This window comes from Gambusia affinis, linkage group LG04 (genome assembly GCF_019740435.1).
Source record: "Gambusia affinis linkage group LG04, SWU_Gaff_1.0, whole genome shotgun sequence".
NCBI classification, from domain to species: Eukaryota; Metazoa; Chordata; class Actinopteri; order Cyprinodontiformes; family Poeciliidae; genus Gambusia; species Gambusia affinis.
In genome coordinates this window covers 19,829,701-19,845,231 of record NC_057871.1, presented here as the reverse complement: position 1 = coordinate 19,845,231, position 15,531 = coordinate 19,829,701, and the positions used below count along the sequence as shown (strand labels likewise).

The following is a 15,531-nucleotide window of genomic DNA, read 5'->3' as shown; positions in this document are numbered from 1 at the left end:
GAAGAGGCAACAGCTTTTAATGGCCACTGGGGGGAAGAAAAGCTACAGAAACAAAGGTTCAGTCTACAGTGTTGAGATTAGCGTGTTTATCGATGGGACCCTCGAGGGATGGACATTCTTTGGAAGGGTTTTCGTCTCTTCTTCTGGACACCCGCCACTAAAACTGTTGGGTTACTCAACTAAATTAACACTTTCTAACCAACAACCAGACTTTTATTTAGACTGCTTTACTTCCTAACAAGCTGCTGCAATGTTTTTGTAGTTTAAAATCTCCCCTGCCTAAAGATCCCACAGCAGTGTTTTCGAAAACAACACCAAGTGTAGAACAGCGCTAGTGCACATCGGCACTTTCAAATAGTTGAAATAAGGCACGAAAAAACGAGCAGCTTTATCCTGCCTGTTTTTATTTGCAGTTCTTTACATTTTAGAAAAAGAATCCAAGGATTTTGCCTCCTGTGTGTTTCCGTCTGGCCTCTTCGTGGTCCATGATGCCAGCTGAGGTGGTCAGCACAATGTATCTGTGGACAACAAGGCAGGAGTTCAGAAACACTGCAAGTAGCACAGTGAGCTGCATTACTCAATTTATTTCTCCATGAAAACAAGGCGATAAATCTATATGCATTTGACAAATGACTTAACATAAATCATCAACCTAGGTCAAAAATAAACAGGGGGGCCAGTTTAATGTGATATATATTCACACGTTGTTTCTACACATTTTTCATTTGACAAAATTTTCCCACATCTCTATTTCAGCTCAGTGTCTTTTGCATTTCTCAGACTGAGAAACCGCTTATGAACTTTGCTATTGGACAAATTTCTCTTTAAAAAATATAAATTAATTATATTTTTTTTAAATAGACCCAGCTTATGAAGCAAGTTCAACCTAAATTCAAATTTGTTCACAAACATAGTGAATTTGATTTCTGAATCAGTAAGCCAACAACCAAAGTATGGATGAGTGAAATAAAACCTTCACACACAAGATCCTCCAAGAATGCATCGAAATAAAAGTAATGGAAAAAAAATCCCTCAACTGACAAAGATGCTTAGTTGAGTTTTAAGCAACCCTCCAACATTTTAGAAATACTAACCTTTCGTTGAACTCAACCTGATTTTTGATGAAAATTTTTACACATTTCTAAACTAGTAATATTTTCCCTAGAAAATGATGAAGTTATATTAAATTGATTAATTCCTCTGCAAACAAATGAGGTCTGATTGATAAACACCACGTTCAGAGAACTACAAGAAAAAAAAAGTCAAACTCCAGATCCCAAGTAGAAAGACTGTACCAGGCTTTAGGGCAGACAGCAACTCCTACAAAATCCATGTAGTTTAAACTACTGAACAGCAAGAGTTTGACTACACAAGTCTAAAAGGGAGTGGTGTAAAGCAGAGAACAGCATCACAATATTGGTGAAGAAAATATAAATCCCTGTTAACAATATTTGTGAGGATGCTTTATTTTAATTGCCATGCATTCACACTCTGCCTATTGATAAACAATACATGGATGGACTCCAACCAGCCTTACTGCCAACACCTCAAGTATATTTTTAGCAGCTGAGGAGCTAACACTGGCAGAGAGTAGCAGAGGCATTGTGTTATCGTAAAGGAGAAAAGTTCAGATAAATGTTTAACAACAACCAAATACACCACAATTTCTAAAAATGATTTTTTTCCCCCAAGTTTGAAGTAATCAGTTAAGACTGTATAGTTTGTAGCATCAAATCTAGACAGATAAGAAAGTGCACATCTCATGGAAAACTCCATTTAAAGTTTCATGCTGCTTAAAATGTGTACAACTTTTGCTTTTCAACATTTCAAAATACTAAAGTCAAAGATCTTTTTTTCCCCCAATTAAAACAATTGCTTGCAGTAGGAAAGGATTGCGATTTCTTTGCGTCTCGACCATTATATGCTTTTGTACTCTTTGCTCAATCAGAGCCATTGGTGAAAACCTCACATTATTCAGAACCAAGTACATTTAGAGGTCAAATTACGCCTCTAAGCCATGATTCAAATTTCCAGCTTCTTCATCTGAAGCTGGTTGAGATTTTCTGGTCTTGAACTGAAGCTGAGACTAAAGTTGAACAAAAACCAGCTGATGTTTCACAGATAATTCAGGAAAGTGATGCTGACATGTAAAATTTAATCAGTGTGTTGCATCGTGTAAGTAAAAACTTACATAAATACTATAAAGCGATGCTCTACATGCAAGTAGAGTAGATTTCTTCTGTTAAGCACATGATCAAATTATCACGTTCTTATTAAACTAGCCTGCTAACAGGATTGTAAAAGGATGAAAAGATAAACAGCATCAGCCTGGTTCTGGTGCTACAGCTGACTTTAGCTGGATGGAATCTGATTTGAATAATTGATAAACAGAAGATGAAAAGCGAGTGCTGGACATATGCAATCTAAAACAAGTCAAGATGTAACTGTCGATTCTCTACTTTAAGACAATATTTGATTCATTTGAAGACTCCTCGAGGAGTGAAAATAGTCAAAATCACACAGTATGACTTTTTAAATGGAAAAATAATGGATTTATTGTTTCAAAGTTGGACGTTTCTCTTTGTAATTCGTTGATAATGAAATTGCTCGGTTGTCAATTAAGAAGCCAAGAAGAGAATTAGACACAAAACCACTCAAGTAAAGCTGCACAAGATTAGAAAAACCACAATAGGAATTGTTTAGCGTGATGGAAATATCCGTTTCTCCGAGTTCACATTTTACTGCATTCTTCAATCTGCTTATGTGTCAATACAATATTTTAAACCTCCGTTAGGTTTAAATTTTCTGTGAGCATTTACTGTATTTAGACTCCATCTGGCTTACTATAACAACATGTAATGCACAAGTGTATTGCTTATGTTTTTCAAATCCTTTCTGCTGATGTTTATACATGCATGCTTTGAACAATGTGAGCCCTTAAAAACCAAAAAACTAAAACCCCAACTGCTTGTTTGTGCACACAACCTTGGCTATATGATATAAGCGTCATATTCCAACACAGTTGACCCCTGCTTTGATTTCTAACAGATTCAATGGGACATAACCAATAAAAATAAATAGTAAAAATCAAGTGAGCCGTTGGTGGGGGGGAAGACAAACTCAAAAATAAAACAGAGCAGGGATCACACAAGTCTCAACGACACAAGCTTTTATAAGTGACCAAAACTCGTTCATCTAATCAAAAAGTCTGATTTTAGAGGCCTGTTTTTCCCCTCAGGTCCAGTGAAAGTCTGAAGAGGACAAAGTGATTCTCACCCAAACTGTCTTGAAGGCAGCAGGTTGTTCTGCCACTTCTCCAGATCCTTGAGCTGAAGATCAAAACGTGGACTAATCACACCACACTGAAAGAGAAATACATCACTGAATTATACGCCACACTTTAACAGGATTTAACTTCACTGTCATATTTTAACACAGACTACAGCAGTGCATTGATTCAAAAACCTGGCAATCTATTACAGAAATTGCCTTAAAAAATGTAACAATGTATTTCTGCAGGGTAGGACTACACTTACCTTGTTCAGCCTGCCTGTGAGATTCACAACGATTTTCCCGGCTCTGTGGTCGTCAATGATCTCAAACTCACCAATGTAACCTGAAGGTTTCAGTGAGAAATGATCAGCCATAACGCTCCGCTCCACATATGGAGGCTTCACCATTCAAACTTCTCTGTCTCACACACGTAACTGTTTGTCACTCACCGTGCTTCATCATGACGGTTAGAAAGCGCACAATAACCTTGGAGCAGGGCCGGATGAGGACCTGGCGTTTCCCACGCTTCTCAGCATTGTTGATGCTTTTCAGAGCATCTGCGAGAACGTTCATGCGCACCATGATGCCTGCAGACACAAACAAGAAAGACATATTAAAAGTTGTGGGAAGCCCTATCTCAAAAGTCCTCAGAAATATTCTTGTATTTACATAAAAAAAGCTAATTCGCATGGGACATCAATCATTTAACTCACCAATGCAAGAGACAAAATACAAACTATTTTCTTTTATCAGAATGACCTGTACATCTCAAGAGAACAAGCTTAGCAGCATTAGCTCATCATGTAGCATCAGTGAAAGACTTCTAGGATTTACCAGCTATTTAGACATATTATGCTGATATAACTTGGTCAAAACATTCACAATAATTATGTATTTTAACCAAACAAGGTCCGTGTACACCCCAAATTCCCAGCAAAGCATGGTCCACTTTGAGTACTCAGCGATGCTAGCTACCGTAGCCTTCTCCACTAACAGGTAAAAACATTCCCAACACGTAACGTTGATAAATATGCCAACAGCATATGAAGTGTGTGATAAACTGATATTTATGGCGACAACAAAAGTTTTTCCCTGTTCTAAACAAGTAGCCCCATCGCTAGGAATGACATTAATGGCTATCCGGGCGGCTTGAACACACCGAGTCCCAGGGCCGAACAGAGGAGGAATAATAACAGGACAAATATCCACCAATAGCTTTATTAACTTGGTCGATAATCTTCTCAGATCATTTTTATGTTCTTCCACTTTGAAAAGGGAAGGTTCAGTGAACATATATCACACAGATGGCTAAGATTCTTTAAAGATTGTAACTGAGTGCATAAAAAGACATCTTACCGGTTCTGCAATATGGCGGAAAGAGGAAGTAGAAAGAAACGGCGGTGCATTATGGGAAATTAATCCAATACTTTTTTTTCCCTAAAAGACGCGACGACCCAAAACACCACGAAATTGCGCAACCTTTTTGAGTTACAAGTCAGACACGGAGAGTATTGTGCATTTTAATTAAAATCTGAAATATGATCAACTGCATTTCTTAATTTCAGGTAGATATCATTTTACCAAGACACCGCCCTCTAGAGGAAAAGAGGACTAAGGAGACTATTGCCTATCCAAAACATTTTAAATAAGACGGATTGTGTGGTAAAAACAAACAAAAAAACATGCTACCTGGATATGGAATATATATATGTATATATATATATGTGTGTGTGTGTGTGTGTGTGTGTGTGTGCGTGTGTGTGTATAAGCTTAAATTTATTTCATTTTAAATCCTCCATTATATGGCCCTTCGATTACTTCAGTTCAATTAATGAATTGAAGTAATCCCATTACTACCCTTGAACACAATATATTAAGTAAAAGTTGGATTTCTTTTCTGTTCAGTTGTTACATCATGCATTTTCCTTTTCCTGATGCTATAATTAAGTCATGAAGATGCAAAACAAAACCAAGCTTATATTTACATAGCGAGGATTCAAATTATATTTTTTATTTCAACATGTACATCAGTTGACTTTACTAAAGCAGTGACTTGGAAATAAACCATCTGTCCATAAATGAAATGAAAAAAGAGAAACATCATAGGATATGTTTGACAGCAATTATTGACAGGAAGGTCATAGTTAGTAATTTGCATGACAGCAAAATGAGTCATAACAACTGCGCGGTGAATCACCACAGCGTCAACATGTTAAAAATTGCGCTTACTTCACAGATTAGAATAAACTGAATGATTAAATATAGAAGATCAGTGACTTCAAAGAAAACACATCAGTAACTCATAACACTTATTTTGGCATGCATAGAACACATAAACATAAAAGTATATATAAATAAGTTAGTATCACATCAGTTGCTAAAAATAATCAAACAAAGCCAATCAAAAATCAGCAGACTCCTTGTGCACAAAAGTTTATGGTGTTTTCCATTTTTGTGTGTGTGTGAACAGTTTGCTGGATTGCATTATTAGATTTATTTGTATTTTCGATCTGATGAAAGTGTATATCATCTGTGCCCCAGACATTGATGTGAACATTTGTGTGTTAAAACTCTACTAACAGGCTCGTACTATGATGCTGGATGTTAGACTGCTTAGGATGAACGTGTGTTTTAGGTTATGCCCAGACATCTGGAAAAGGTCAAACCACTGAGACCTGGATAGCTGAAATACTTTTGATGCTAAGCTCTTCCCTCTTGTGACCAGTAGAGGGCCCAGTAAACAACACAAACCCAGATGCTGCAACATACCAACCAGCCGAGTCACAGAAGTGGAGCATTATGGAATGCTAAACAGGACAGCCTATCGTAACCAGATTTGTAAAAGCATTTCTACGGTTACATTAAATTTCAAACACTTTTCTGTTTCATTAAAATTGTCTTCCTTTCAGTTTTTTTCCACTTAGCCACCGTTATTGGCCATGCTGACCAGAGAATCTCCCTCTCCCTCGGGATCCAGGCCGAGCCTTTGTGGGTCAAGGCCCATGGCGACCAGCATCTGGAGCAAAGTAAGCTCCTGCTGGGTGGCCTGGTCCACCAAAGCTGGACAGGTGGGGTTACACTGAGGCCACTGGCAGGTGTCCACCAGGTGGAAAGGGCAGCCTTTAGATGGGGTTCTGTTGTTGCGAATTGCCTCCAGGCTTCTGTCCCAGCAGTGGAGAGCCCGTGGCAAAGATGTGCCTTTAACCTGGAAACTCATCCAGTTGCTGCAGGATAGGATGTAGAAGTCATGAATTATTAACAAAGAAACAAAGGCAAAATTTGAGAGAAACTTGGGAAATTCAATTGAAACAAGTGGAACTGTTGTCATGGTCTGGTTACAGGCTTTTTATCTAGCTTTGACTGATCCATTTTGCATTGCTCTAACCACAACGTTCCAAACATTTTATTGAAATTTTGTTGAGTGACACGACTTGTTCATGTTCAGTTGTGCAACAAAATAATTGAGACTATATGAGTTTAAATCAGAACAGAGCTAAATTAACAACCCAATTGAATTTAAATGTTCATTCTTACCTTTTGGTGATGACAGTGTGTGAGAGGCAAGATGGAGCAAATACAGCCCTGTCCCAAAAGAAAAAAAAGAAAGGATAACTAATATTTAGTAATTATTTACTTTAGCACCAACTGGTCTAAAGTTTTATACGAAAGAGTGTTGTTGCAAAACCTACGTCACATCTGTCAGGGAGTTTTTGATTTCTAAGCCCAGATTCTGGATGTACTGCCACTGTTCCTCAGACAGACTCTGACCGCCCATGTAGATGTTTTCCACTCTCAGCTGCTCCTCATCAAACAGCCACTGCATGATGAAGAGTGGAGCTGTAGAAAGAATAAAGACTTAAAAGACAATGCAACCAATACATTGTAACTGCAGAGGAAGAATGAATCGTTGGTATTCTTATATTTTCCTTTGGAAGAAGAGGAGTGTTTTAATTCTTGCTTTAAAATGACGTGTTTAAAATGACGCTTTTACAATATCTCAAGACATGTCTGCAGTTTATTCAGGCTGGGAGACAGAGAGAAAGAGAGAGAGACTTAGCAGATAATAGGAAGACTGAACAGGGCAAAGTTGCTATTATTTTATCATTTTCAATCAATCAAGTTTAAACTGAGTTTATTTGAATAGCAGATTTCAGCAACAAGATAGTGCTTTACATTATTAAAAAATAAAAAGTCATAAAAACATCATAGTGTCACATTCAATTTTGAGCTTTGAATCTCTGTCACATGAAACATGATGAATTTGGAAGACCTTACTTTAACCAGAAGTTAAGACAGGGACCTAGAAAATACACACAGTTCGTAGTTACTAGTGCTAACCAGGCAAACAGCCGGTTACCAGCTGTTTAACAATAAGCAAGTGAGAGGTGGCACTTTGATGCTTGAATTTCAATTAATTAATTACAGAAGTTTTTTGGGGGTTTTTTTTAGCTCTAGTGGCCTTTATTTGATAGTTAATTGACAAGAAAGTGGGTAATGAGAGAAGGGGGAAGACATGCAAGGTCGCCAGGCCGGGAATCGAACCTGCGACGGCCGCGTCGAGGACCAAGGCCTCCTTATATGGGTTGTGCTTAACCCCTGTGCCACAACAGCACATCCCAATTACAGAAGTTTTAATGTGTTAAATGTTTTATAGGAAGTAATTGCTTCTTTTTAAAATATATACAGGATTCAAGAACCAGAACTGGTATGTTTCTGGCTCGCCTCTAAATCTGACGCACAAAGCTATATCTGCAATCGCAAACAAAGATGGATGACAAAGTCAATTCTCTTGGCCCATTAGGGTGTTAATTTTTGCTTCAAAACTAGCAAATCTGATAAGACTTCTGTCTTTTGTAAAAGAAATTATGACCCACCCACACATTTATATTTATGACAGTGACTTTAAAGCACCGCATTCTTGTGGTGACTCAGAATTATATAGTTGTGTGTCATCAGTAAATTGCAAAAGACGTTTTAGTCGTTTTTCATCTAAGCATTGTCAAGCACATCGACACTGAATTAAAGCGACTCTAAGATGGAGCTTTGGGGAATCCCACATGTGATCTTTGTTTACTCAGATTTATAATTGCCAAATGAAATTAGTCCAGGTATGTCAATGAGATCTGAACCAGTTTACCACAGTGCCAGATAATCACACTTTTCCAGTTTATCAATCAGTATGTCATGTTTGGCTGAGATCCAACAACAAACACAGCTTATGATGCAATGCTGTCAAGATATATGTCATTTGAACCTTTTATCAATGGGGTCTCAGTGCAGTGGTTTGAATAAAAATCTACCTGGAGATACTCCTTGCCTACCAAAAATGGCTAACTTTGTTGATCAACGTGTCTTCACATCAACAATTAAGTTGACGTGAAGGCATAACAGTCCAATCCACTTCTGAGCATGAGTGTCTGTCCACAATCTATTTCTGAACAGTTTCTGTCAGGTTTGTGGCATGCGGTACCAACATTATGAGAAACAAAGCACTCACAGGTCAAAGTGGAGTATAGTCTATGACCAAAGAAGCACTGCCATTCCTCCCCTCTCTTGTAGAGCTGCCGACACCTTTCCGGAACAACCCCATTCCACATCCTGTGGAAACAAGACATTCTTTGAAATAACATAAATGACAAATTCAAGAGAAATAAGGAGGATCTCTGTGTTAATTTTAGGGTTCGCATCTGTCTTTATAGTCTACCGAGTGTCAGAAGAGTTCCGGGATCTACCTGAGTCCTATCTTGATAGCATCTTCAGGTGTGCAGGAAACAGTCGCTGGGCAGTTGGGGGACCGCTGCTGCTTACTCTCCAGAAACCATCCAGAATCCACCAGGCCGCGCACCTGAGCCTCGGTACCTAGCTGCTCCAGCTGGCTGGCAACCCTCTCAATGTTGAGCAAAACACCTGTCGCGCCAGCACTGCAAAGGGACCCAGGGACATTATTTCATAACCTGGCCTTGAGATTCATAATCACTTTCAACAGCTTCCCATTTAGATGGTGGATCTCATTTTAGGATGTGGAGGTGATGTCCCTGCAACCATCCCGCTAACCAGAGAGGAATGTTCGCCATTACAAGGCAAGGCCCTTTAATAAACATTGTGTCACTGATCACAGATGACTATAAACATCTTTATTACTGACGAGAGGATGCACCCAAAATAGGACTTCTCGTGTTTAAAGTTTGGAATGGAGGACATCCAGGGGACTTGGTTCCAAAAGCTGCAGGCATCATGAGAGCACAAGCGATAAAACAGACTCACCTGGTGCCAGCCAGCATGACAACCTTGGCCTGCTTGATTCCTTTGGGAATGAGGTCTTTGATGACCTCCCGGATGATAAGGGATCCCATGAAAGAATACTCAGCTGCAAGGAAATGTCCGTATTGATGACAAGGGGCAAACATGGTAAATAACAAAAGTAGCTTGTGTTTTAAAAAAAGGTGCATTTATCAAGAGACTCACTTGCATTTGTGTTCCTGTCTTTCACTTTATCTTTTCCTTGTCTTGTTCTTGGAGCGGGGGTTGGAGCTGGGCCTGTGCCACTCCATACGTCGCTGGAACAGTATGGGATGAATCTGCCCAATGCGACACATTTACATTTGTTACGTAAAAAATTAAGTATTTAATCTCACACCATAAGGAATATTGCCAGTCTTAAATGTTTGACTTTGTACACGAAAAAAAGAGTTTTAATTCAGAATAAAATCAAAAGTAAGCACAAGAGTTATGTCAAAATAACCGGATGAAATCATATGCATTTAATTTTATAAATTTTTATTGTAGGCTTTTGCACATAAGGCCATGTATAAAGAACATGTTGGTACCTTGTCCCATGACAAGAAAGTAATTATAAAGCAGATTTTAACTGAGAGTTGGTTTTGAGTTTGGTCCAGTAAACATTGACGTCGACTACCTTAAGGTACTAAAAATCTCTTAGCATATAATATTTTTAAAGACAGTAGCAGAATCAATAAGATTAAAACCTTCGAAGGGAAAGTAATTAATTCTCTGTCATGTACAACGCTGAATCAAATGAGCAAATCAACGTTTTTCTCTTTAAATCTATTTTTATTGGACCTATTGAAATTTAGACTACAAGCTAGCAACTGGAAATAAATATTAAACACAAGAAATAAAAAGCGGCAGTAAGACATAGAAATCTAGAAAGCCTGATCACATGTCTTTAAGTAGTTATTACTAAAAAAATAAGGCTTTCTACAAAATATTAAACTAATTTAAAGAAGCATAATCAAGGCTTGTTTCCTTGTGCCATTCCACTTCCTTAACCAAATTTATGGACTAATTTTGTATGTGGATAAGTTGGTGTACATATCATACCTTTTTATTTGTTTAGAAATATACTCAATATTTATTTTACCCACTCCACATAAAAACAATAATGTCATTTTTTGTCGGTGGGGGAGCAAAGAAAACTATTATCAAACTCCCCCACATTTTACATATTAACAATGTTTCTTTAAACAACTAGAATTATAGTCACTCACTAAAAACTAAGTTGCCTGAATTGCTGCTTGTAGTTTTTTCTTCAGTCTTCATTAAAATTTGGCAATTTGCAAGGGTAATTTACGAAAATAAATAAATAAATCACAGTCCAAGGTTTCACTTGTGCAAAATGAGATATTGGTCCAGGTACTTACACAAGATTTGCATTATGCCAGTGGGGGTTTTCCTCTGCGCTGGGCGATAATATTCCAGTCCCTGTAAAAATATCCAATCGTTAAATAAACCTCTCGCCTGACAAAAACAACAAAACATGTGTAGCACGCATGCCAAAATATGGATAGATGACCAACCTCTTTTAGTTTGGGGCCACCCTGATGAGCTCATTAGGCGGGGGATATTTTGGTACCTGGAATCACAGGTCTCTTTGCTGTAGCAGCACCAGCCACCTAAAAATAAAGCAGACTAATATTAGAGACTCCGATGTGAGACACTTAGCCCAGCAGGCCTCCGAGGAACATGAAAACACCTTCAACCAGATCAAATGAATTTTGTTATAAATATTTTTCCACTCATGTGGAACTATAGCATCACTCCAAAGTTAGCAAGCACGTTTAATAATTTTGTCTGATTAGACATCCCCACAAGTGAAACACCATGGTGTGCAAATGTCTTGCTCATAAACAAGACTTTTCAGTCCATTTACACAATTTCCATTGTTTTCCTCCACCCTTGGTCAATCGAAAAAGTAGAAACAACCAAAGAAGGAGAAAAGCAGACGATGACGTAACAAGATGACATCCCCGTCAAAATTCCAAAGGGGGCATCATGCCAAAAGCATCTGACCTCAGGGGACCAATTTAACCAGTTTGTAAATACTCACCTTCCAGAAATAACAGCCATCTGCGGCTTCCTCTGAACTCTTTTAGGTAGAACCTGCACAAACACCAAAAGGTCCAAGATGAAGACAAAGCAGTAATGAATGGAATTACTGTGCAGTAAACCTGTTAGAAATCCAAGTCGTCTCACCCAGCTGCTGATCCGTCATTGCATGTCACCTGGGCGCTCCTTAGGAACTGCAGCCTCATCTCGTCCGTCTGTTGTCCAGTTGTACGACTTCCTGCAGTGCTGTCCTGTCTCGAGTCAGCTGATCTCCCGGAGCTTCTGCTGCTCCCTTGAGAAGCATCGGCCGACGGGGTGGACTGGCCAGTGTCACCTGCTTGGGCCCCACCACCACCTCTCTTGGCGGATTTCCCACTCACTTTAGCATTACGGCTGCTCTGAGCAAAGATTCCCCCGAGCAGAAGGAAGAAGGTCACATGGCCGAGTATCTTCATGTCTGACAACATCAAGAAAAGAGGCATGCAAAGCAAAAAGATTGACCCAACACTTGTACGTGCACATGGAAACCCTGTTCCATCTCTTCACTGTCAAAGGTGTAAATGAATTTACCTTTCAAAGTTTACCAGCCCAGAAGGTTGCTGCAGAGGTTCCTTGTGATGTCCGGTGCTGCTGCTGCTGCTGCTGCTGCTGCTGCTGCAGAAGAAGAAGTCAGAAGTTCAGCGATCTCTAACCAGGATTGAGATGAAGATGCCGGTCATGAGTTGTGATGGAGTCCTAGCCAAGTATTGATGAATCCTGCAAATCAGTGATGAGCTTTATAGACGCACCACCTGAACCACATCACCTCCCACTTTCTCCTGAAGCCTGAGATAAACCGCTGATGACACAGCCCAAGGGGGGAGGTACTGGACAGTCAGCGGCCAGGAGAATAGATAACAAACATTTCTCTTCAACATACTTCAAGCCTTTGCACACGCCCACCACAGAGCACTTTACCAGCTGACCATTACTTAGAAACAAGCCCTCGTTGCCATCTTCCTCCTCTTTCTAAATCTAATGCATGCCCTCTTTGCACAGCATTTGACCTGGAGGTCACTGGAGCACACACTTCAAACTGTTGTACCATTAAGTTTCTTCTCCGAAAATGGAAACTGTTTTTTTTTTTTTTACATCACGACACATAATATATAATATTAAACATAAACATAGTGTTTCTCTAGTTTGCAACAGTGTGCAAACAAAAAACAACAACTTATGGTGGCAAAAATCTAAATGAACTTATCAAACAGCAGAACTATCATATCACTGCCAAAAAGAATAGAATAGATCTATGCAACTACAGATGCACTGAAATGTCAGCTGATTATAAGCTTGACTACATCGACTTATCACCCAAAGGTGGAAACTTAGAAATTTGGATTTGTTCAAACCAGTGAACAGACCATAGCTGACAGATTTAGCTATGGTAAATCTGACAGTGTTTTCATTTTCACTGAATGAAAAACACTTAAACACAACTACTGCTTGTGCCAGTGGGGTAATTAGAAGAGAAAATACCAATTTTGGTAGACATTTAAAAACTCTTAGGGTAAAAGGAAAGATCAGTGGAAAATACATTCAAGGAGCAAACATTTAGAAATGCTAATGGTGATGATTGCTCATTTGAGCTAACAAACATATTTTAAAATATCAATCATTTTGTCTTTGTTGCAAAAATAATAATAAAACCATCTTTTAAAGCAACTGCTCCTATGTCGCTATCCTATTATGTTAACACTGCTCCTGAAAGAATAATAATAGATGATGACTGCTAATTACAGGAACTGTAAAAGAAAATATTTAAAATACTATTCATAGATTCTCTAATATTGTTGTTCTAGATGCAAAATTGGAATCGCCTGTTCTGCTTTGAATTTAAGTCAATGAAAACGCAAGAATGTTAGAAAAGAAAAAGAAATGATTTAAGTAGCATTTTCAAATTGAAAGGTGATGAAACAGATGAGTTAAAATTAATTATTTTGTGTGTCTTTTGCTTTGAATAATAAACTGGAATAACAAACCGAACATAAGGTGCAATGATTAAAACTAAGAACAATGTGAAATATATGTGATTGACTTTGAATCTGTATGAATGAATTATTGCAGGACTGACTATATATTTCTGTATATTAATTTCTTTTTCTTTGCTTTTTGTAAAGTGCCTTAAAACAGCAATCTGTTTTTAACTGGTGCTATCTAAACCAAATCCAAATCGCATCACAAGCTCCATTAGGAGAGTATTCAACACTAGTTGTGTGTTTTTACCTTATCCTCACATATAACTCAAATTATCTGACAGATTACAGCTAAAAGAAAGATATATCTTAACCACAGAAAACATTTGTGAATGTCCTAAACTTCTGATTGGAAAGTGGAAATTTAACCTAAAAGAGTCAAGTTTAATCATTTCTGACCTACAAAGTAAAATATTTTGTGTAGTACAGATGATCTTTCTTTACCTGCAGCTTCTTGCCTGTCCAGGTCAGTGTCTGCGGATTCCCGGGATGGCTGGTTAGTTTTGTTGGGTTCTGGTGATGAAAGTGACAGAGTATTTGAAAGTGATCTGCAGCCGTACCCTCTTTCAGATGGCCTTAGGTGACGTACCGACGATGGCTCAAGGATCACAAGCCGCAGGGCTCTAAAATTCTCATCAATGAAATGCACACCATCCCAAAGTGTCAATCACGGAAAATAATGATCGCTTGGAAGGCCAAAGGCTACAGGGTGGTGCTACAGGCGCTGCATGGGACCTTGAAAAAAGTCCAGAGACTGTGGTGTGCGCATGTGTCTAAATATGTGAAGATGAATAAACCACAAAGTCCAAGATAGAATTGATCCAATCGATGAAAGCACAAATGAGTCTGATTTACCCTTGGTGCTTTAGATTTTTGGTATCGGAAAGGATGGGGGCTCTACAAGAGATAATAAGAAAAGGCAGATTTTTGTCTTACATTTGAGCAGATTAAAAAGCTGTCCCATTTTAAGCAACTTGTGGTATTTCATCTACTTTCAACTATAGCCAGAGAAAAACAAAGCTGCTACAAAAAAAAAAATGATAGTGAGAGTCTAGACACCCACACGCAGCGCAAATGTAGCCAAGGCCTATAGCAAATTTGATCTACTGAGCTGAACAATCCTTCATTCCTTCAGTTGTCCTGAAGCATGCACACCACCATCTGTCTTCCCAGAAATCAACGCAACAATCTGTTTAGCAGATACCTGAAACAGCTGAAAAATGAAAGCACTTGCTGTAAATCTATCATCGTTTCACCAGAATGTCGATAGAGAGAGGAGGCATTAGTAGGCTTTGTGTTTTTCTTCAAAATTGGAAAGGACAGAATGATATCGTTTTTTTTCGAACCAGGCTTCTGATCAATAGATTAAAGTGAACTCATGTTCTCCAACGATCCATCTTGTCAAACACTCTCCCACTTAGGTTGAACAATAGAATACACCAATAAAATACACAACAAAACAGAACTGAGACACTTTGGAAGTGAGCTCCATACTACTGATAAACTTTTTAAAATAAATCATCAGGGGCTCATAAGACATGCTGAACTTCACCCTGATGGAGCAGTAGCGTGACCCCCTGCACAACATTGGAGGCATTCTTTCTCCCCTTGTGTTGTTATTTTTCACAGCCAGCCTCCAAGGTCAGGACACCTAAAGCCCGGGTGGTCCGGGTACTTTGTCTGTTCAGCATGTGTGTCATCGCCGGCCTCGGGAGCCTAGGGCTCGGCCATGAGCTGGAATATTTCTCGGCTGATAACTTCAAAGAACAACGAGCCAGGGACTTCAGTCATGTGCTGGATTCTTCTGACCGCACTGCGGCAGAGTAAGGTCATGACCCAACAAGCTGCAGGTTCAAAATCCAAGAGTGCTTCAATCAAAAGATTTATCTTTTAGCAC

The 15,531-nt window shown here is 38.8% G+C and overlaps 2 protein-coding genes across 4 annotated transcripts; both read right to left on the bottom strand.

The window, feature by feature from the left end:
• Positions 1–387: 387 nt before the first annotated feature.
• Positions 388–3,889, bottom strand: rps15a (ribosomal protein S15a). Its single transcript, XM_044113686.1, has 4 exons — positions 3,723–3,889; positions 3,537–3,616; positions 3,277–3,362; positions 388–518 (listed from the first exon to the last, which is right to left on the bottom strand). The coding sequence occupies exons 1-4, from the start codon at positions 3,883–3,885 to the stop codon at positions 425–427; spliced, it is 423 nt and encodes a 140-aa protein (XP_043969621.1). The 5' UTR covers positions 3,886–3,889; the 3' UTR covers positions 388–424.
• A 1,379-nt stretch (positions 3,890–5,268) lies between these two features.
• Positions 5,269–15,102, bottom strand: notum2 (notum pectinacetylesterase 2). Of its 3 annotated transcripts, none has more exons than XM_044113684.1 (14): positions 14,224–15,102; positions 14,079–14,147; positions 12,190–12,375; positions 11,767–12,076; positions 11,621–11,673; positions 11,091–11,186; positions 10,935–10,995; positions 9,739–9,851; positions 9,538–9,640; positions 9,006–9,194; positions 8,771–8,871; positions 6,963–7,110; positions 6,808–6,855; positions 5,269–6,497 (listed from the first exon to the last, which is right to left on the bottom strand). In XM_044113684.1, exons 4-14 carry the CDS (start codon positions 12,072–12,074, stop codon positions 6,194–6,196), a joined length of 1,524 nt encoding a protein of 507 aa, XP_043969619.1. In that variant the 5' UTR covers positions 12,075–12,076; positions 12,190–12,375; positions 14,079–14,147; positions 14,224–15,102; the 3' UTR covers positions 5,269–6,193. The 3 variants fall into 3 exon arrangements, with proteins under 3 accessions (XP_043969619.1, XP_043969618.1, XP_043969620.1); XM_044113683.1 differs by having other exon boundaries at positions 14,839–15,102; XM_044113685.1 differs by having other exon boundaries at positions 12,190–12,270; positions 14,839–15,102.
• Positions 15,103–15,531: the final 429 nt, after the last annotated feature.